The 22246-nt window shown below is 41.1% G+C and overlaps 1 protein-coding gene across 3 annotated transcripts; it reads right to left on the reverse strand.

The window, feature by feature from the left end:
* Window positions 1–1269: 1269 nt before the first annotated feature.
* Window positions 1270–21974, reverse strand: SBK3 (SH3 domain binding kinase family member 3). Of its 3 annotated transcripts, none has more exons than XM_073004472.2 (4): window positions 21021–21974; window positions 7681–7881; window positions 4037–4239; window positions 1270–3591 (listed from the first exon to the last, which is right to left on the reverse strand). In XM_073004472.2, the coding sequence occupies exons 1-4, from the start codon at window positions 21145–21147 to the stop codon at window positions 2809–2811; spliced, it is 1314 nt and encodes a 437-aa protein (XP_072860573.2). In that variant the 5' UTR covers window positions 21148–21974; the 3' UTR covers window positions 1270–2808. The 3 variants fall into 3 exon arrangements, with proteins under 3 accessions (XP_072860573.2, XP_072860575.2, XP_072860577.2); XM_073004474.2 differs by lacking the exon at window positions 21021–21974 and adding an exon at window positions 8327–12010; XM_073004476.2 differs by lacking the exon at window positions 21021–21974 and adding an exon at window positions 8193–8319.
* Window positions 21975–22246: the final 272 nt, after the last annotated feature.

Here is a 22246-nt window from a genome sequence, read left to right on the forward strand (position 1 = left end):
CACCTTTTAGCTTCTTGTCTGTCCTCTGCAGTTTTAAATGTTTCTTCCACCATATATCTAGGTTTTTCTTTTTTTTTCATGATTGGTACCACAACCTACTCCTTATCTTGTTCTGTTTTGACCTTTCTGACTTAACAATCTCCAAATCTAGCTAAAAGAGGACCATGGACTTCACCAGTGCCTTTTTCTCTTCCTCTTTATAATTCCTTTTCCTTTTTTTCTAGTAAGGTTTGTTGTTGTTGTTGTTAAGTCATTTAGTTATGTCCGACTCTTTGTGACCCCATGGACCAGAGCACGCCATGCCCTCCTGTCTCCCATTGCCTCCCAGAGCTGGGTCAAATTCATGTTGGTAGCTTCGATGACACTGTCCACCCATCTCGTCCTCCTTCGTCCCCTTCTCCTCTTGCCCTCACACTTTCCCAACATCAGGGTCTTTTCCAGGGAGTCTTCTCTTCTCATGAAATGGCCGAAGTCTTGGAGCTTCAGCTTCAGGATCCGTCCTTTCAGTGAGCACTGGAAGGTTACAGATAATCAATTCATTTTTCTCACACCCTTGAATAAGAGGATACTGCTTTGCTTTTACCTTTTCCTGCCGTGAACCAGAGCGCTGAATCAAGACAAGGAACACTAAGGCTTGTTTTCAAAGGTAAAAGTATCATCTTTACATGGGTTAACATTCCTTAATCCCTAACCACCCTTGTGCTCTTGCTCTTCCTTTTCTGACTTTCTCCTTTCCATTCCTTTTTCCTTCACATTTTCCTCTTCCTATACCCTTTTGCTGCTTCAGCTTTCATTCTCCTCCCTCTTTACCAGTCAACAGGAATTTTTATCTCCATTTCTATTTCTTTGTCTCTATCTTTGAACTATTTGAAGAGTTTCAGATGGCAGAGGAAAACAGCACACAGAAGTACCTGGGGACCATGGATAAATTAAGTTCACAGGCTTGCTTCCAGCTTTGTATCTCTTTATTAGGAAATGTTTGGCACCTAACGGCTAAAGATGGTATTGCAGGCTATGCAAGTCCATATGATGAGCTTCGTGTTCATAGCTGGATCCATTAGTGTATTATGTTCCAGTTTACTTCCATGTTACATTCAAGACTAGGGGTTTATGGTGTGACTTTAGTCAAAACTTAATTTGAACTACACACATGTACACAAACCATTATTTGGTCTACAGCAACAAGATAGTGGGATTGTGTTCTTCCCCCTAGATAATTATCCTAATTATTCTGGAGCCTCAAGAAATTTAGCCACCATGGCAAAAACATTTGTTGTTAACAATTTATTATAGAAATTCCACCAACAATACAATAACATTAATATACTGTATTTATATATATACAATTTTCTGTGCATACATTATTTTCTTAAAAATCAGTATTTTTCTACATGGAGCATTTTTACAAATACATATACCTATCTTCTCCTTATGCCCTTAGCTAGACTGTTCCAGCAACATACACAAAATATGTGTTTTTACAGCAACTGTATTAAAGCCCTTTGGCAGCACCGATTGCTTTTCTGCAACTAGTGGAAAGCAGAATTCAAACTGAAGTTCCACATTGCACATTAATAATGCTATATTATCCACCATTAATCTTCTCCCATGGCCAAGATCGTTGTGTTATGTTTACTCATAGCTAAGTCCAATCAAGCAAAGATTCAATTAAAGTTTGATTACAAATTTACAGTATTGCTCATAAGTTGTGCCTTTTTTATTGCTTTTTCATAACTACGGTATATCTGAAGGATTCGTGACAATCCATCTATTGCCTGCTCCATCATTGCTTCCCTGAATTGCTCATTTGGGAGGGAAAAAAAATTAAGAGGGGAATCTTTAGAGAGGAAAATACGTTTCCTTTCACTCTTTTATTTTCTTTTTTATACTTTCCTTTCTTTAAAATACAGTAGTTAAAATATTTGGCAAATAAAATTAACAAAAATCAATAATTATTAATTCTGAATAGAGATGGGCACGAACCACCAGTTCAGTGGTTTGTGTTGTTTTTTTTCTTCCACGCGAAGGGTTTTCTGGTGCTTCCCAGCTCCAGACAGAGGCAGCGCTAAACAGGATGCTGCCTCTGAGTGCACACCAACCAGAGGAGGCAGGGCTGGAAAATGTCAAACACTTGTTTGGACAAAAAACAAACCAATGATTCATGTCCATCTCTACCCCTGACAGAAACAGAAGCTGATACTTTGAAATCAAAAATATTCTGCTATTCAAGGGGCAACTAACAGGCTACTCATCATTAACCTCACAACTAGGAACTAATTAATCAAACAAGGTTTGCAAACAGGAAATATTTGCTTGAATGAACAAGATTCCAGAGGAGTGTTAATATGTGGTGGTCAGGTTGGTGCTGTAATTGGATTTTTGTGTCCTTAAAGCCCCTATAATCAAGTTTTGGTCAGGGAAAAATGGGAGGATGACACAGATAATTGGGGGTTGCAATGATTTTATCCAGTAAAAAAAAAAAAAAACAGTAGCAACCTTTGCTATCTCTGGAGACATTTCTACTGCGTTACTGAAAGGCAAGTCATCATATTGCTTTGTTATTGACTGACCAACTCTGTGGTCATAAATGAGACTTTTCTCTCTATACTGAGTGATTAATTCTTCTTTGCCAGACCAACAGTGAGATTGAGAAGAGGATACTACATAATTATCTGAAAGCTCCCTCTTAAGTAGCCATGCTAGTGTCTTCTCTTTAACTTGGACCTTTCAACTCCCTTTAATCTTTTCATGGAAGAGGATGGTTTTCTCTGTTCATAGATGAAGATGATTTTCTCAATCAAGACTCCTTCAAGGCTGGAGCCCAGGCTCACTTAGCCGTGAGCCTTCCAGTGGACTGGGATTGCTTCCAGTGCTGGGAGCCATCTGTATGGTGTGAGTTTTTTCCAAGGCTATCGGTTCCGGTTGTATTTGCCCAAGGCAAGTGTCCTTGGAGCTCTTCCCCAAGTTTTTATTATCTCCCTTAAGGCCACTGAGCAAGACATCAGAATCTGTGACCGTTGGACACTCACTCTGGGGACTCTGCGTGTCTCCACATCTGACTACCTGCCAAGGCAGATGTAAGTATTTGTGCACATCAATAGCAGGACTGCGGCGATTGGGATCAAGAGCCATTAGGCGGCGGAACATGTCCAAGACGTGTGTAGTGAAACCTTTCCACAGGCCTGGAGCCTCCCCTGGCACTGTGCGGTTCTGCCAGATGCCAAATTCCTCAAACTCAGGGTCAGGGCTCATTGCCACATCCCAAGGGAAGCAACCAGTGCAAAGGCAGAACAGCAGCACCCCAAAAGCCCAGATATCCAGGCTAGAATCCAGAGCTAGAGTCTCACTGCTCTCCAGTAGGCACAGTTCAGGTGGAGAATAGGGCAGGGTCCCAGACATGGCACCTACTTTTGTGCCTTCCAATCGTGTTAAACCAAAGTCACTCAACTTCACCCGATGACACTCTCTGTCAAAAAGAAGAACATTGTCCAGCTTTATGTCTCGATGCACCAAGGCCTTGCCATGCATGAAATCCAGGGCCTCGGCCAACTGGGCTGCACACCTCTTCACCTGCACCTCAGGGAGGCCCTCCTGTTGAAAGAGAGGAAAGGAAGTTAAAGAAAAGTATGAACAGGTCCACCAAGCTCCATTACAGAGTAGCAGAGCCACTTTTGAAAAGCCCTCCTTGCATTGTGGCAGCAAGAACAGGTAGGGAGGCAACAGAGGCAGGAGGAAGGGGACAGACAGGCATCTCCTTTTGCTGAACAAAATGAAGCACCGAGGGGAAAAATGTTCTGCATTTCATTTTCCTCCGGTGAAACAAGATTCCCGAACCGGGTGATGAACCAAACCACAAACCAGCCCGGTATGTTGGTTTTTCTAATTCATTGTTTGGTTTGTGTCCATGTCTAATTTCTAATTAAAATTGCCAACATCCTGCACATGTTCAGAGGAAATCCCACTACCACACCACCTTGCTGCAATATTTTTTTCAAAGTTCATGGTCCTCACAATATCCCTTATCTCCACTCCATACCCCTGAGCTCAGGATAGCACAGAGATCCCCAGCTGGTGCCAGCTCCTGTACAAAGCCGTAGTGTGTAGGTGTCTCAAATGCACTGCTGATAGTTCGGATGAGGGCATGGTGAGATGAGAGGCAAAGAGAGATACAATATTCTCTCAGGAACTCCCGCCTTTCCATCCGCTTCTTGGACATCATCTTCAGAGCCATTGTGGTCCCTGGAAACAACAAGAAAAAGCGGACATCAGGGGTTTTTCTAGGTTGAAGTATACTTTTACAGCTTCTATTTAGAAAAAAAACATTAAGTGAAATTACAAGCTTCCAGATCAGAAAGTACTGGATGGAGTACAAATGTAGAAGATTGTGAAAGCTTTTATTAGACCACCAAAAAAAATCAACCAATTAATGCAAGCTTTTGTGGATTAAAAAACCCTTCAGGCAGGCACCAGTAATTTGTAGGCATATGATTGATAAATGAATCTCCCAAAAATTCTTGGTAGAAGTCTCCTCTTAAGGTAAGTTTAAAGCTGCTTACAGGCAAGCTTTGGGTGTGTGTGTGTGTGTGGTTTAATGCTTCACCGCTAGTATCATGTGGTTGGAAATTTCCGGGGATCTTGGTAAGTTTTTGGGTCTGAGTCCCAAGTCTGAGTCTTTGGAAACTAGTCCTGAGTTCCAAGGCTCAAGTCCAATTTCCTGTTTAAAACAAGCAAAACCACCCACCCAACCCCCAAAGAGAGAAGGGGTGGGTGGGTTCCGAGTCCAAGTTGTTGACGAACAGAAACTGAGTCGAGTCACCAGTGTGACTTAAATCTGACCTGACAGCGAGTAGCACAACTCTATCCATCTCTAGAAATTTCCAGGGACAAATATTTGGAATATTCATTTATAATTCAGATGCATTGCCCACAAGTTATATTGTAATATAATGACCACACAGCTCCCTTCGAGTTTTTAATTAGATGGTGAACAACTTAACCTCTCCTCTGTGCTTCCTTGTTTTTAGATATTAACTGCTCTACACCAGGGTCTTTCCAGCAGGTGGCACTGCAAGGCCAGCTCACAACAGTGTGGAAGCTCTTCTTTCATTTACACTGCAGAGGAAAAAAATCTTCCATCTGGATCATACCACTCGGTCTGAATCTTGTTATGGGACATGACATTCTCCAGAAGTAATGAGTCACAACTAACAGACATATATGTAACAGGTTGTGTGTCTCATTTTTTTAGAGGGAGGGTATAATGAAGTTATATTTCAACTTAGTTTGTTAGTCCCACTAGAGTCAATTAGTTTATAAAGTTACTTTAAGATACCTTCAAAGGCACTTTTAGAAGTAGTTTGACGGGAATTTTTCAAGTGTCACACTGTACTCTTACCAGTTTGAACATTTTAAAAAGAGTGCTGGAGAATAATGAGCTATGTATCTACTTGTATTTTAGCATAATGAGTAATAATGACGAGTCAACTCTTTAATCAATATACATACTGAGTAAAGGGAAGAAACTACTTTTTAACTGTTAACTATCCAAGCTCTGATGTCACTTTGCATATCTGTTTAGACAGGACTGGCTCCCGCCTTACTTCTTATTGCTACAGCTGGTTGGTTTACTACTCTGGCTGTTGCATCTTGTCTGGCCAGCACTGCACCTGCTTGCTGGCAGCTACTCACATGCCAGGGATGGCACAGCTAATTAATGACACAACTTATGCGATGGATGAGGTCAGGGAGCAGCTTGAATGGAGCAGCAACTGAGCCACTGCCAGGACTTAAGTTAAGCAAGGACTTACCCCTAGAAACTGTTTTCAGTACTATAGTCAGTCTCTCAAACCTAAGGCTGCCCACAATATGGAGATAAGGATGGATCACCATGTGCTGTCAAGTCAGTTCGGATTTATAGTGACCCTTTTCAGGATACTCTCTCAGTAGTGTATTTTCACTCTCACGTCATGTGGCAATGTCTACATAGCCCCTTAAACAAATGGCTTTGAAATAGGTAACCAAGGGACAGTAAGTGTTTATAGACCAGTAGTTCTCAACCTTGGGTCCCCAGATGTTCTTGGACTACAATTCCCGCAAATCCTGGCCAAACACAGCTAGTGGTGAAGGCTTCTGGGAGTTTTAGTCTAAGAATATCTGGGGACCAAACATTGGGAGCCACTTTTTAAAGACATTTTTGACTGGCACTTTTGGGGGGGAAACACAATGCCCCTCTCTCCTGCATACTTTTAATACAGCCACCTTCCCATAACAAGTTCTTTATCTTTACTCGATTTTTAAGTAGGGGGCCTAAAGAAGGAGAGACTCAGCAACTCAGACCTTTTTGCCTACCAAACTACTGGGAAGCAGAGCCAATCAGAGACAAGGAAAAGCAGGTTTAGCGTGACAAGGAGAAAAAGTAGCAGTAGATCTAGCCTGTCACAGGGATAGGGAGTAAGTGCTCTTTCCAATGTTTATTTTGTTTATTTTATTATTTATTTATTTAACTTATATGCCGCCCACTCTACCCAAAGGTCTCTGGGCGGCTTACAACAATTAAAATTCAATTAAATTCAATAAAAAATAAAATGATTAAAATACAATTAAAATTGCCATCAGGACCCACAGTTGATGTTATTTCAATTAAAAGCCTTCTGGAACAGGAAGGTTTTGACCTGGCGCCGAAATGTCATCAAAGTCAGAGCCAGACGAATTTCAGTCGGGAGGGCATTCCATAGTCTGGGGGCAGCTGCTGAAAAGGCCCTTTGTCTACAAGCCATCCCTCTTACCTCCTTGAGGGACGGCTCTTTCAAAAGGGCCCCCTGGCTAGATCTTAACTGCCAGGTAGGCTCATATGGAAGGAGGAGGTCCTTCAGGTATCCAGGGCCCAAGCCGTTGTTGGACTATAGCTGCCATAATCCATCCCCACTGACTGTCCTGGGAAAGCCTGATGGGAGTTGCAGTCCTACAACAGACTCATATGTTTCCCCCACTCCAGCTCTACAGCTGTGGGCCAGTGTTGGTATGAGGAAATGTTTTAGCAGGTGATGCCCTCATGGCTGAGAAAATCAGTTGTGACCTCATAATCATGACCTATCAACTGCTGGCAAGTTGTTATTTCAGTTTAATCTACTGCAAGGATTGTTGTGAGAGTAAAATGAGTTTCAGTTTATATACAGAAAAGTACTACGTCAAAAGTTAAAGGTAAGATAAAGGTTCCCTTTGACATTAAGTCCAGTCGTGTCCAACTCTAGGGGGCAGTGGTCATCCCCATTTCCAAGCCGTAGAGAGCCAGCGTTTGTCCACAGACAGTTTCCGTAGTCACGTGGCTTTTTACATGCTTTCGAACTGCTAGGTTGGCAAGAGCTGGGACAAGTGATGGGAGCTGACTCTGTTGCGTGGATTCAATCTTATGACTGCTGGTCTTTTGACCTTGCAGCACAGAGGCTTCTGCAGTTTAACCTGCAGCGCCACCACGTCCCACCTATTAAAATCACATTTGTCCTATTTTTTTTTAACAAGATACAAGACTTGTCCTCAGGATACACAAGTAAAAGTCAGGAACTTCTAGGGCAGGATTTGTGCATCAGTAACCCCAAGACCAACAAGAATACAGGAAGGACAGATGAAAACACTTTGCTTTCTCTTGGGCTATTCTCAAATAGCCCTGGAATACTTTCTCACCTTTCTCACGGTGCTGAACCTGCAGAACCTGTCCGTAAGAGCCACTGCCTAGCTCTTTGGATATGCTATATTTCTCCTCTACCTCCAACTGAGGTAAGCTGTGGGAGGTGAGAGACATGAGCTGTTCTAGAAACTCTTCATTGTCCTCTGTGTCTTCCAGGCTAGTGGCTGAACTGGTGGTGTCCTGCTCACTAGTAGACACTGTAGAGTGAAAGAGAAGATGATGATGATGAAAATAAGACTCTGAAATCTACATGAGGAGTGCAATTTTTCTTAGAACTAGAAAGTGCAGAGTTTCTCCTTTTTCTGCAGGAATGCAGTAGGGAAGGTCAAGCATTTTTCTCTCCCATGCCCATCCTTCTGTACCAGAATCCCAAACCTGATACGCCGGGTTAGAATTGACTCAAGACATTTTTATGCTTCTGGTGGAGCAGAAATTCATGCCTCCTCCCTTCCCAGGTGCGGCCTGGTGTATTTTGGTGCATGAGGTAAACCTTCCTGCAGCTAGCTACCTCTTCAGGGGCAGGATCCATTCTCAGTAGTCGCTGAGCATAGGACACAAGAATGGGGTCAAGCTACAGGAAGCTAAATATCAGGGGGAAAAACTTCTTAACTGTTAGAGCAGTAAGGACACAGGACTAATTACCCAAGGAGGGAGGTGGTGAGTGCTCCAACGCTAGAGACATTGAAGAGAAAATTGGGCGACCCTCAGATCTACTTTGACTGGAATTTCAACACTAAGCCAGCGGGGGGGCAGGTTGGACTGGATAGCCTTATTGGCGTTGGCCGACTCCATTATTCTATTACTGTACGTATTCCCAAACACAGCAATCTAATGACCTCTATACTAATTGAGTTTCCAGCTCTTTTAGCTCAGAATAATGTCCCAAAGGCCGCCACCTCCCCCTGGCTAATGGTAGAGCTGGCCCTGACCGACTACGGAAAATCCTTTATTCCCCTCATCCAATCGCACCCCTATACAGTATCTTTCTGCTTAATGGTGTTTGTTTCCCACCACCACCACCCCGTCCCAGTCTGTCGTGCTCCTGGGCCGGGGGAGGGGGGAAGAGACAAACGCCATAAAGGCAGGCACACGAGCAGGCAGGCACCCGAGCAGGGAAGCCAGAAATGGCCCGGAATGGGAGCCAGCGCGGCAGAATCATCTCCCCTCCGCTCCACACACGGCGGGAGAGGACGGGCCTCTCGCCGCCGGCGAGCGTGCGAGCGTCTGACTCGGCAGTTCCAGATTCCCCCGGGGGGGAGGAGGCCTCCAATCCAAGGGGAGTTCAACGAGGGCCGGGCAACGGCAGGTGGAGGTGCCCTTGTTCTTTCCCGCCTTCCTTCCTTGCGGTTCTGTGGAGAAGAACGCTCCACGGCTGCAGCCTTCCCAGGAACAAACCTGAAGAAGTGCATATGTTCAAATTAAAGCTGGAGGGCCTGGGGATGGCGAAGACGAAAATAGTTGGGACCTGGAGTTTTACATTCCTTTCCTCTCTGACACACACTCACTCTCACTATCTATCCCTCCCCATCTCTCTCTCTCTCTCTCTCTCTCTCTCTCTTCCTGGGAACTCTTCTTCTCTGCCAGAGAAACAGAGGAAATATGACCCCCCTGGACGAGTAACTCTTTCAAGCCAGCTCCTTGGGAGGGGATGGCGTGAGAATGAGAGAGACCCATCTTTAGAGTTAGGAAGAAGGGTTGAGACCTCCAGCATCTGGTTTTCCCAAATTGCTGGCTTGAATGTTCAAATTTGGACAGAATGATTTTAGACTGCTGCCAGTCGTTTTTGGAAACTGATTTACAGGTTGTTGAGCCCATGTTAAGGCGGAGAGCTCAGAACAACAGGGCTTAAGGGCAATAAAAATATCCCTCTAACTTTGATAGCCAGAGGGATAGCCCTGCACCCCTCAAATTGTCTTGTTGGCTTTCACCTGACTCTTTTTCCCCATCTAGTTTTTAAAAAAAAAAAAAAAAAAAAACACCAATTCATCAATATTACTGTTCCTAAATCTTGTCCTAGTCTTATGCACATCATGAAAGCACTGACATTACCTATATGATCTATTTCCCTACATTTATCTGGGTTCATTAAGCTGTTTATGTTCATCTATATAATAATAATAAAAAGAACTTTGTTCCAGCAAGTCAATTTCTACTTATGGGAACCATTCCCAAGGTTTTCTAGTGGTTTATCATTCCCTTCTTCTGAGGGGGGACACGGGGCTGGCTCTTCTAGGAGGCACAGGAGGGAGGCCACCTATATACTGTACCTTTGAACCTTTGTTTGCCTGGTTAGGTTTATGTTTGTTTGCCTGTTTAAATCATCCATATCCTACATGCTCAACCATAGAAACTCACAGTGTGTGTTTGTGTGAAGATTAACCATCCTTTGAAAATCTCATATTCCTCAAAAACCCTATTGCAGTTGCCGTAATTCAGAAATGGCTTGACAGTACATAACATAATATAACATTTTTTAAAAAGAAATCAAGTTTGCTAATAGCATCAGGAAAACAAATACAGTTAAACATCACAAGCATTACTCTTAAGCCAATCAGAACCAGAGAGCATCGCTAGTACCCACAGTGATACAGGCAGCTGGGTGGAGTTTATAACACTACCATAGCAAAGTACACGTGGTACCATTTCTTAGAAACATTCCTATGCTTTAGAATTCTTATTCTTTAAATAGAAATTAAGAATTTTAAGAAATCTTAGTGGGTACAAACTGGTTGTCCATATTTGGAGGGGCCATATTACTCCCATAAAGTTACAAGCTTATTGGTCAGAGTTTGTTCACTGATCAGACATGAACAAATTGTTTGTCCTTTTCCATAGTACACCGCTAAAACCAATAGATGTATGGGTCCATCGGAAGCTATAACTTCTAACCCGAAAGCACAGTCTGTTAATTTCTGGGATCTTAGGTGCACACGGAGTAGGCCAAGTTTGAGTCCGGTGCTCTTTATACTCACCGTTATGGTGGGCCATCGTGAGATAGAGTGTGAACAACAACAAACGCCTTTTGACAGAGAGCGGGGAGGGTCCTTGAACTGTGGGGCAAAGTTTTCTCCCCTGCTTTTTTGTTCATTAGTCACTTGGGACACAGTGATGAGTCAGTTTGCAAATTCGGCACCATAAAACACGCTGGCATAGACAGACATCGCATGGGGATTTGCTGCTAACTCAGCAAGAGCCAAGAAGCCGTATATGGCACAAAAAACTGTCCCTTAAGGATCCTCCTTACCCTCTACAGCTGAATGTTTTTCTTCATCTTTCTGGATATTGTTTTAAGCTAGAGTGAAACACTAGCTGGTAAAGAATGCCTGAATCTTTACTGTCTGAAATATTCCCCAGGAAAATGCGTGCATCTCCTTTAACCTTATGAATGGATACGTTAACCTCTCAGACATGGGGCATGATGGCATCGTGATTTATTTTACGCATGATTCATAGTAAAAACACACAAACACATACAAATACCACATTAACCAAATATTAGCTTTTCAATTATTTCCCTGGATATAAATAAACAAACTTTGCTCACTATGATCTTCCTCTGATATGCCATGAGTGGCTACATGGATAGCTCAGTGGCATAGCTTTCTGGCTATGAAGCCAGAAGTTGGAAGTTTAATTCCCCACTGTGCCTCGTTAAGAGGGGCTGGATTCAATGATCCACAAGTCTGCAATTCAAAGATGATGATGATGATGATGATGATATTATTATTGTTGTTGTTGTTGTTGTTGTTACTACTACTACTACTACTACTACTACTATTACTATTACTATTACTATTATTAAAAAACACCAGGCAACGACAAAATTATAAAAACATTGAGTGGTGATACAATTTTTAACCAAAAACCTAAATATCTGTTAAATATTGACACAGTATGTATGCTGTTCCTAATATTGCTTTTTTTAGCTCTGATTGTATGATTTGTGAAATCTGCAAATGCTTATACTGTATGAAGTTTCCTGATATTGTTCCTAAAGCCCCAAGGGCTACGGGACCACTGAAGTGTGTTTCTTCCAGAGGTGAGATGTTTCGATTTCCAGGTCTCTGTACTTTGTTAGTTATTCCAATTCTTTATTTTTAACTCTGGCATCCCCTGGAATTGCCATGTCAATGATCCAGACCTTTCTTCTATTACTACTATGTCTGGTGTGTTATATTCAAGGTGTCTATCAGTTTGGTTCTGGAAATTCCACAAGATCTTGACTTCCTCATTTTCTCAAACCTTCTCTACCAGATGTTCCCATGGGTTTTTGAAGGCTGGCATGTTATATTTTTTGCATAATGACCAGTGCACTAACTTTGCCACTCTGTCATGTATTATTATTATTATTATTATTATTATTATTATTATTATTATTATTATTATTATCATCATCATCATCATCATCATCATCATCATCATCATCATCGTTGACGACAATTTATAGATGGATTGTTATGCATCACTGCTCTGACTGGGCCTTTAGTACTAGTGTTTACCATCTCAAAGTGGTTTTTTTTTCCTTTTAAATATTTATATACATATCGTATTAGCTTTGTCTTTTAATTATGCAAGTTGCCTCTTTATGCCCATTGTTCTTAGCTTTAAATATTGTCTTTTAATAATTTAAACCACTGTTTTATACTCATTGCTTTCAGTTTTAAGTATTGGCTTTCAATGATGGCCTTGGGTCCTTTTTAAGGAGAAAGGTTGGGGGGGTGTATGTATGTATGTATGAATAAATAAATAAATCACATTTTTGCTAGTATGACATGAGAGCAGGAGAAGAATCCAATGTGACAGGAAACACACTTTGTGGTCTTGCATAGCTCAGTCCATCTCCTACATTGATCTCGATGAATAGAACTTTATCAGCTTGGTGTGTTTATAATTTCTCTTTTGACCTTTATCCACTGTGAGCTAAAAAGAGTAAAATGGTAGACCTCTGAGGATTGTGAGCAAACTATTCTGAACTCCTTGAAGGAAATGAGCTATAAATGTTACTACTGCATTTTTTGGTAGAATAATTGATAATAAACGTTTGCTACCAGTACATGTTCAACTAGTGTTCACTCCAAACACACACCAATGGGCACGGATGATAGCCCACTAGGAGGTCAGTGAACCTCCAGTTTTTGCTTGTTTCAAAGACATAGCCCTGTTAGTCTGTTTTGGTGTAACAAATCACAGAAAAGTCTTGTGGCACCAGATTTATTATCATAAGCTTTCATAAATCTGCAAAAAAAAAATCATACTGAAAGAAATCTGAAATTCTTAAAGGTGCAGCAGTACTCTCTCCCCCACACTTTTATTTTCCCTGCCAGTGGTGACTGAATAAAAGAAATAGTGAAAGTAGCTGAGCAGCTATCAAGCCACTATACTCATCAGTAGGGGGAGGATTTCTATGACATGTCATATTTTTTTTCTGCAATGTTTGAAATAAGTGGGTCTGGACATATTTATGAGTAATCTGATGAGAAAGGCTAGATTACTCATAAACATGTTTAAACATGCTTGTGAGTTCAAGTACAGGTTGCAGAGAAAGTGTGAAATGTCATAGAAATCCTCCCCCTACTCATCAGTTAATTTCAGTTATTTGTTTTAGCCATTTGCCATATCAAATGATACAAAAAAATAGACCAAAAAATCGGATAAAGGCATGAAAAGAAAGAACTCCAGAGTGCCAAGGTGTCTGATTGGCTATGTTCAGGTTTGTGGACCACAGTTGTTCAAGCCTTCAAAAATGACTTCTTAACACTCTACCAAACCCCATCCTTTTGTAGGAAAGACATACTTTTGTTCTTCAAAAACTGCAGTTACTTTTCTATACAACTATTTTGAAATTTCTTTCTCTATGCTTTATTTCCAAAGTTTTCTATATAAACAGTGTAGTGCTGCTGTCGCACAGTGAAACTCATGGCACTAAGGACACACTCTCAGCTTGACGTCTGTCTCTCAGAGTCCTTGCCAAGGACAAAACAGAAGGAGGAAAGCTGTTGTGCGGAGTGGAGAAAAGATGCAATGTAAATGCAATTAATAATAAATACATTTGAAATTCCCATATGTGAACAGGTTTTGTCTTGCCTAAATAAATATTAAAACCTAAACACACCAGAATCCCAAGAACATTTGCACAGAGAGAGAACAAAACAAATTAAGATACTTCTTATAATGCTTTTAAAAGATGGTTGGACGGGTCTGGCAGTATAAAAGCCAAATGTAAATTTGTGTGTGTGTATTTTTCTGAGAAATAATTAGGACACATGAGCCATGCTAGCAGAAAATTAGCTATGAGCACATTTTTACAGGATTGATATCCTTATCTCTACCACTCATCCTCCCTCTTCTTTCTGGTGTTGCCTTCATTGGAATTTAGATCAAAACTCTTTTAAATGAGATGCTTGTGTCTTTTTGATTTTTTTAATGTAAAGTGCTAATTCCCTGTAAAGCACTGTATATATTATCATGCTACAGAAAGAAGAACAATAAAAATAATATAAATGCTTTCATATTCCTCCAACCTCAGTTCATGGTGATTTGTATCTAACATATTAATTTGAGCACAAATCAGCAAAAAGCCCAGCATAGCCCATTCACACTTACAAAAATAAGGAGAGTTAAATTTCTAGGTTGGCTTGAATATACAACACCTCTGATGCTAGAAATCAAGGGTGACAGCTATTGAGACACGGAGCTGCCCCCACCATTTGAAGTCACTCGGCAGATATGGTAGGAGAGGAGAGAAAAGGATGCCTGCCACTCCTGGGTGAAGACAGGCGTGCTCTTTCCTTGTGGGAAATTGCTGACAGGGCACTGGGTGCCAGGTTGCTCTTGCACAGCGATATTAGAGCTCCTGCTGAGACAGGACCCCATCCTCTGTGGATCTAACCTGATAAGCCACAGGGAGAGTATTTGGGCCACTTGGAGGAAAATGCCTGCCATCTGTCCAGTTGGGTCAGCATATAATTATCTAAACAGGGGCAGTTACACAGACATTTACACCAAAGTATTCCTGTATTGAGCAGAGGGCTCAATTGCTTTATCGTTCCTTTTCACTTCTATGATTCTACTGGGATAAGCAAAGTGTGACCCTGAACCTGGGGGAAAAAATGCTAGATAGCTCAATGGCTTAGGCACCTGGCTGTGGAACCAGAGGTTCTGAGTTCAATTCCCCACTGTGCCTCCTTGACAGGGGCTGGACTTGATGATCCATTGGGTCCTTCCAGCTCTGCAGTTCTAAGTCGATGATGAACTGGGAATAACTCCTCAGACTATTTTCCCTTACAACCAAACGTTGGATCTGATCACAACTTGATCTCAAATCAGCGTTTACCAGGACTTCTCCTGATTCAAGTTCCAATGAGCTAAGAAAGAAAGGATAATGAAGAGCGTGTCATGACCCTCTGCAGTGTGACTTTCTTTCACTTGAGCAAATACAGCTAGTTGTCCCACAGATGGGAGCAGAAATGAGCTTCACTTGCACACAGTGGTGGACCTACTTTTTTTTCTTTTCTTTTTTTAGTTTCTGAAGCTTGAACTGTTACAAGGGGTCTTTCACACCCAGCAACGAGGTCTCAGTAACCGTTGTTCCATTGCAGATCGCAATTTTTAAAAAAAATTATGTGGACTAAAATTGCTTCTAGGCACCCTCCAGGAATTGGGGACCCTGAAGCTTAAGCTTCATTAATTTCATAGTGGAGCCACCCTTGCTTGCATATCTCAATTAAACAATGAATCAGACAACAATCCTCTCATCTCCAGTTACTATTATAACACACTTGTTAGAGATGGGAAGACATAGGACATTTCTGCTTCAGTATTTTTAGGGCACAGTAGGCTTTATTTATTTGTAAAAGTCAGTAGGGAGGTTATTAACAACATCTGATAATGCATATAATATTACAGATTGTCTCGCAAAAGTTGCTTCATTTACTGAGTAACTTTTGCAAGTCAGAGAGTAAATTCATGCTAATCAGTAAAAAAAACAGCAGCCAACAAAATCCAGTTAAAGGCTCAATATGAAACTGTAGAAATGTAAGGAACTTGGAATCCGAGTCATTCTCTCAACTCCTTCAACAGAATAATCCACTCCTGTTTTTCCTTCCAAGTATTTTAGTAGTTCCTTCTTTAAGTTGGGAAAGGAAGCTTTTAAACTATTGTTATTGTTACATGTTTGGGAGTTAGAAGTCCTTGGCAATCTCATTGAAATCACTCTGAGCTTTTCCAGTAGACCCTTGTCTAACTTTGGCTTACGCCCTGTGTTAATCCCTCTGAATCAGCTGTTCTTTAAACAAAGGAGCAGGAATATTTGATGACTGTGCTAATTGGATCATAAATAGCTTGGCGTTTTCTCCTACAGGCACATGTGCATCCACACTCCCTTCAAGGCATTGGAGTGGGGGGAAAAACAAAGCACGAAAATGGTTTTCGACCCTGTCAAACTTGCTGTTGTTGTTTCGTAACCTACTTCTTAGTGATGTCATTTATCTGAAATCTTCAGTGACTAGTGTTTCCTTAAAAGAAAAAAGAGAGGGAGAATAAATGTACGACTATCGAAGTTCAGCTAACATAGCCTGGCACTGTTCCTTTTAGTTTGTTAACAGAGTCAAAGGAAAGCCAACCTACTACATGACTGAATGTGTATATTCTTCTTTGTGCTCTGAACTCTTAAATGTGAGCAAGAAATCTCAGTACAAAAGCTTGCCTCGCTATTTTTCATGATCTAGTGCTTCCGAGATAACCGTTTCATCTCTCCTGTCCTGCAGTTTTCATCCTGCTGTTGTTCCTTCTCAACTTCCAGCTGTCTCTATGCGGAGCACTGGTTTAATCTCCCTTTAACTACTATAGCTAGTAGGTGTTGATAGATTGATCCTCTGTGAATATGCCTAATCCAGCTCTACTCCTAATTATCTTCCTAGTTTTTACAACATCCCAGAGTGATAGGAATGAGCTTCCTTGCTCAGCCTTTATAGATGGACTCTTGCATGCAAGTTTGACTTTGCTTCTTTTAGCTTGGCAAAATTAAACGCCCTATGGACAAAGGGAGGTGTTCAAAGCAAAATACCAAGCCTTTCATCACTTCTCTGTCCGGTGGCGGTATTTCAGTGGTACTTTCAGTGAAACAGATATTTTGATGTGTTCATTTAATTTTGCAGTATTTTTGATACAGTCCATGACAAAAAGGAATCTGTGTGGAATTTTAAAAAACCTAAAAATTTTTTTTTAATGTTACATTTATATGCTGGCTTAACTTTAATGAGATGAGGGCAGAGTGCAAGATTCACATCCTCTCACTTTACCCTCAACAAAAACACTGTGATATAACTAAGGTTGAATGTGTGTTACTGACCTAAAGCCACCTATCAAGAGTGAAGAGTTGAATCCAGAGCTCTTAAATCCAGCATTCTAACCACTATAAGTTATGCCCCGCATAACGAGCGATTCGTTTAACAATGAATCTGCATAGCGATGTGGTTTTTTGCGATGTTTCTAATGGCCAAAAATCGCTTTGCGATGATCGGTAAGCGTTTCGCTTACTGATTTTCACATAGCGATTTTTAAACAGCTGATTGGCAGTTCCAAAATGGCCACTGGGTAAAGAAAACGGCCGCCCGCACTGTTTTTGCACCCTTTCCTCGCTTACCGGGCAGCAAAAATGGCGGCCGCATGGAGGATTTCCTCATAACGGTGAGTTTTTTGCCCATGGGAACACATTAAACGTGTTTTAATGCGTTCCTATGGGCTTTTTTGCCCCGCATAGCGACGAATCCACATAGCGACAATTTTTGCGGAATGGATTATCGTCGCTATGTGGGGTACCACTGTATATAGCAGTGGCTGTCTGCACCACATGTTTCTTCATGCCTCAGAGTAATCATGACTGTAGAAAGTCTCTGCCTGGATAGCATGTTGCACTGGGAGGTCTGGTTTTAAAGGCACGCTGAACCTATAATTCTCTGGTAACATGAGATTAGTCACTTGCTACCTAATTAGTGGCAGATGATGATTCCAGTTTCAGGTGTGCTATGGATTAATGCCAAGTTTGGGCTGCATTTTACTGGAGTTATCCAAGGTGCTGAAAGTGCTTAGGGATAAACACCTTGGATAGCTCCTGTAAAGTGCAGAGTAAACCTGGAGTGGATTTACCACACCCCTGAAACTGGAGTCACCAGCATCCACTGAACTTAACCTACCTCTCTCAAGGGTGCTATGAGAATAAAGAGAGAAATAATTAGCTCCTGGAAAATATAGGATAACATGTAATAAATATAAGTATAAATAAGGAAATATGTGGATTAGAGCTAATCAGAGCACACGTTGAAGCCACCTGTTACTTGAAAGAATTTGTTTGAGCTATAGTTTATCAAATTTTAAACACAGAAAAATTTTTGTGCTAGACCTCCGCCCTCTGAGTATGTGCAGATATCAGAGAAATCCCAGTCTGTCCTGATACAACTGATTTTAGGGGAAAGAGCTTTTAATTTAAGAGAATGGAATACTGTATAAAGAGAAGCTTGAGCCAGCATCCCACTTTGTGCAAATAAAGTGACCATCTTTTCCACCCGGATATCATGATTTGAGAACAAACCAATGTGCCTCTACAGCAGTGTTTGTCTGCCTTTTGCCATCTAGATATTTTAGGTTTCAGTTCCCAGAAGTCTCAGCCAGCATCATCAGTGGTCAAGGACATGGAGAGCTAAAGTACTGGGGATAATGATTTTCAGTAATTGAAGACTTTGTCTACTGTCTCTCAGCCCCCATGTTTCCCAGTGGTGATGAAAATTACTCAGGACCTGTAGGGGCTTAGAGATAAGGGAGATGTTTAATTTTCCAAAAAAAAAGTTTGTCCTAGCTGATGACATAATCAGCCTTATGCCACAGAATATACACAATCAAGATTTCAGCCAGTGTAATCCATGGTAATAAAAATCAAAGCTTTCTCTCCACTGAGTCCTTATCCTCACAAATAACATATATTGATTTGTTTAGCAGTTGTAAAGCTACTCTAATAGTGATATTAACTGAAAATACTGAAAAAGTAGTGTTTTTTTTTAAAAAAAAAACAGCTTTAAATTTTCTCTCAGTGAAAATTTTAAAATGGAACTTCCAAACTCCATTTTATTCTAGTACTTTAAAAAAAACAATTGCTGAAGAGGCATTTTAATTAATTGATCTGATTTTTAACACACGTCAAAGACTGATTTTTAAAGCCTGCTGGATAAAGGCACTTTGGAAGGGTGCTTTTGAAGATTATGAGTAAGCAGAAGTAGATGTGTGGAGATAAGCACATTTTTCTGATAGGTCACTGCACCCATCAAAAGCACGTATTTTGGTAAAGCAGTACTAAAGCAACAGTAACGATTGCTTTGTGCTACTGTTCCATTCTTTCAAAATGGTTTGAGAAAAGTCAGAACACTTGCAGGGATAACACAAGGGAACGATGAAAACAATGATGGTTTCTTGTCCTGTTATTCAATTATGGATGATGGTATCGTTTAGGTATTCTATGTAGGCTTAGCAAATAAGGCACAACAATTCTGGAGAATATGCTTGGGACATAAGTGCATAAGGAATTGAAGTTCTATATGGAACAAACTTGTGGTCTTTAGTTAAGTATATTTAACAGGTAAAACTACAGCTCTCTTGTTTCTAAGGAAAGTCATGGTGATTAAAGAAGATAAAATTAACATATCTTGATATTGTAGGTTTGGCTTCTTCTATCTCCCTCTCTTCCATCTCTGTTTTATGCAGCATAGATATATCCATCCACGTTTTCAGAAACAATGTGAGGTTGAGAAGAGATGGACCAACCTTCATCTTTTCTAGCTTTTCTTCCCTATTTTGTTTTGGAGTGCCAGAGAAGTAAAGAGAGAAGAACAAGAAGAACCAGATCGCCAGAGAAATCATGACATTTTCTTGCGAATATTCCCAGTTATTTACTTGCACAAGGAGTATACAGTGAAAAGATGCCCACTATCAGACTTTGGAAAATGATGATCTTTACATGTTATCAGCCACAATTTTATTACACCTGTTACTACTGTGGATTCATGGTGATCATGATGATGATGATGACTGTTATCATTATTGTTATGCCTCATCAATATATCAGATGCCTTAAAAAGCAAAATTACTTCCGCAAGGCTCCTATCTCAAGGAACTTAACAGGGTGAGTTGTGATGGTGTGGAAGGAAGGAGTAAGAAATGAGGAACTGAAAAAAAGGGGGAAAATAATAGCAGATGACTATATTTGCTTTTGTGTCTCAGCTGAAAACATGGGGTGTCAGGATAAAATTTCCTGTCTAAATTCCCAGATCCATGAAATTCTGAAGAATTCTCATGTTCCTGGATCAGCATGACTGATAACAATGAGACGGAGCTTTTAAATAACAAAAATGCAACTCCATCCCCATGCAGCAAAACCTTTAACCAACACATTCTGTTTATATTAGATTTTATCAACAGATGGGATTGAAGTTTTATAGTTGCCCCTTTGAGCCATTACAACCAGATGATAAGCAATGCTGTTTTTAAAGTCTTCTTCAACAGTTATTTCAAACTTAATCACCTGAACTAAGAATTGTAGTAATGGAGTATGAAGCACATATGACTTGTGTGATCCTATTGAAAGTGTTCTGTAGCCCATCCAGGTTTACAAAATTAATAATTATTTGTATTTTGTTTAATTTTTGTTAGAAGGCAATTAAAGAGCAGCACCATAAAAGCATCATGCAAGTACTCTCTGCAGGATAGGGTCCTTCTTCAGGAAACAATAGGAGGCAATGATGTGTCCAAATGTGAATGAAGCTGTTAAAACGAATTTTGAATTAGATTGCCAGAATTCCTGAATTCTTTGCTTGGAATTAATTATGGAGGTGTTTAGATTATTAATTCAAGAATATGCAGCCTGCTTTAATTCAGATAATACAAATAATAGCATAATACAAACGCCTGCTTTAAAGAGTTGGAAGGATGACCCAAAAATATTTTAATTTTGTTTAATTTTGAGGGTTTTCTTAAAATTGCAAGCTCATGCCAGATTTGTTTAATTAATCAAAACATTACAATGTGCCCAGACAGGTGGTAGGCGAATAGCCGGCATCATGTATTCCAGGCAAACATTTCTGAAATCTAGCAAAACAATCCAGGAATTATTTTTAAAATGCCTCTCAGATTTCAAGCCTGTAGGATAAATGGGCACACTATTGCTTCATATTACTGTATTTCCTGCAGAAAGGATCTGTCCTGCCTAGAGTCTTTTGCACGGTCTTGCAAGATGTACTATACCAAGATCCTTTTGTGGTCCTTCCTCTCAAACAATCCCATATTTCCTTACCTTGGTCTGGAAGACTCTTCCCAGCTGGTACAGTGACGGAAGGTTCTTGCGATCGTACAGCCGCGGGCCACTCTCCTGTTGTCACCTGTCTGTCTTGTGCTAAGGCATCTGTCTGTCCAGGAGTCATTGTCTTTTGTGCCGGCTCAGCTGCTTCTGCCTTGGTCCAAGCGGCGGGCAGCAGGGTGTGCAGGGATTTGCAAAACACTAAGATTTTTCTCTGCGCGCAGGCTGTCAGTTGCTCTTGTAAGATCAGAAGCTGCCCTGGCTACTTCTAATCTCTCCCACTGTGAGGAGAAGGCAACATGTGTCACAGGCTGAGACACAAGCCGGGCAAGCTTCCAAAGATATGTAGGGTAGGCAGGAAGGGAGCAGGAAGGTAATGGCAACAATACACCGTGCCAGGGCTGACGCCAGGGCCTCCATCTTTGGGCAGTGGGAAGCTGTGCATTCCACAGATCTAAGGCTGCCATCCCAAAGGTGTGGGAACCTAAATGGAGAAGAGGGTGAGAGATGGAAATAAAAAGAAAAGCCTAGACTTGCATGGTAAGAGAACAAAACTGACGCAAATCCAGAAAACTGCAGTTGCTCGTGATAAGCGGTAAGTGAAACAACAACCACCATTCAGCAAAGTACACAATTGTAGAATGACTTGACATCCCCTCTTAAAAATCTATGTATTGATTGGAGCAGTTCACACATCCAGTTGCAAATCGTTAAGTGGTGTAAGTACTTCAGAGATTAAGTAATGAATGATATGAATGTATGAATCATACCCTGGCCAAAAGGACTGGGTTGATACTCATTGGCATAATATTTGTGAGCAACTGCCTTCTGAATGAATTCACATCAGTATTTCCAAGCCTTAATTCACTTGTCTGTAGGTGGAAACAGTAATTGCCTACTGTAGTGGTTCCCAATCTTGGAGCCCTAGATGTTGTTGAACTACAACTCCCAGAAATCTAGTCATGCAGGCTCCTGGATGTTTTAGTCCAAGAACACTGCCCCTGGGACCGCACCAGACCATCGTGCCTACACCCAGAAGGAGCTAAAGACCATCTGCCGGCCATTAAGAGCCTCGTGGCGCAGTGGTTAAAACGCTGTACTGCAGCTAAAACTGTGCTCACGACCTGGGGTTCAAATCCCAGGTAGCCGGCTCAAGGTTGACTCAGCCTTCCATCCTTCCGAGGTCGGTAAAATGAGTACCCAGCTTGCTGGGGGGGCAATGT

Source organism: Pogona vitticeps, chromosome 6 (assembly GCF_051106095.1).
Source record: "Pogona vitticeps strain Pit_001003342236 chromosome 6, PviZW2.1, whole genome shotgun sequence".
Taxonomy (NCBI): domain Eukaryota; kingdom Metazoa; phylum Chordata; class Lepidosauria; order Squamata; family Agamidae; genus Pogona; species Pogona vitticeps.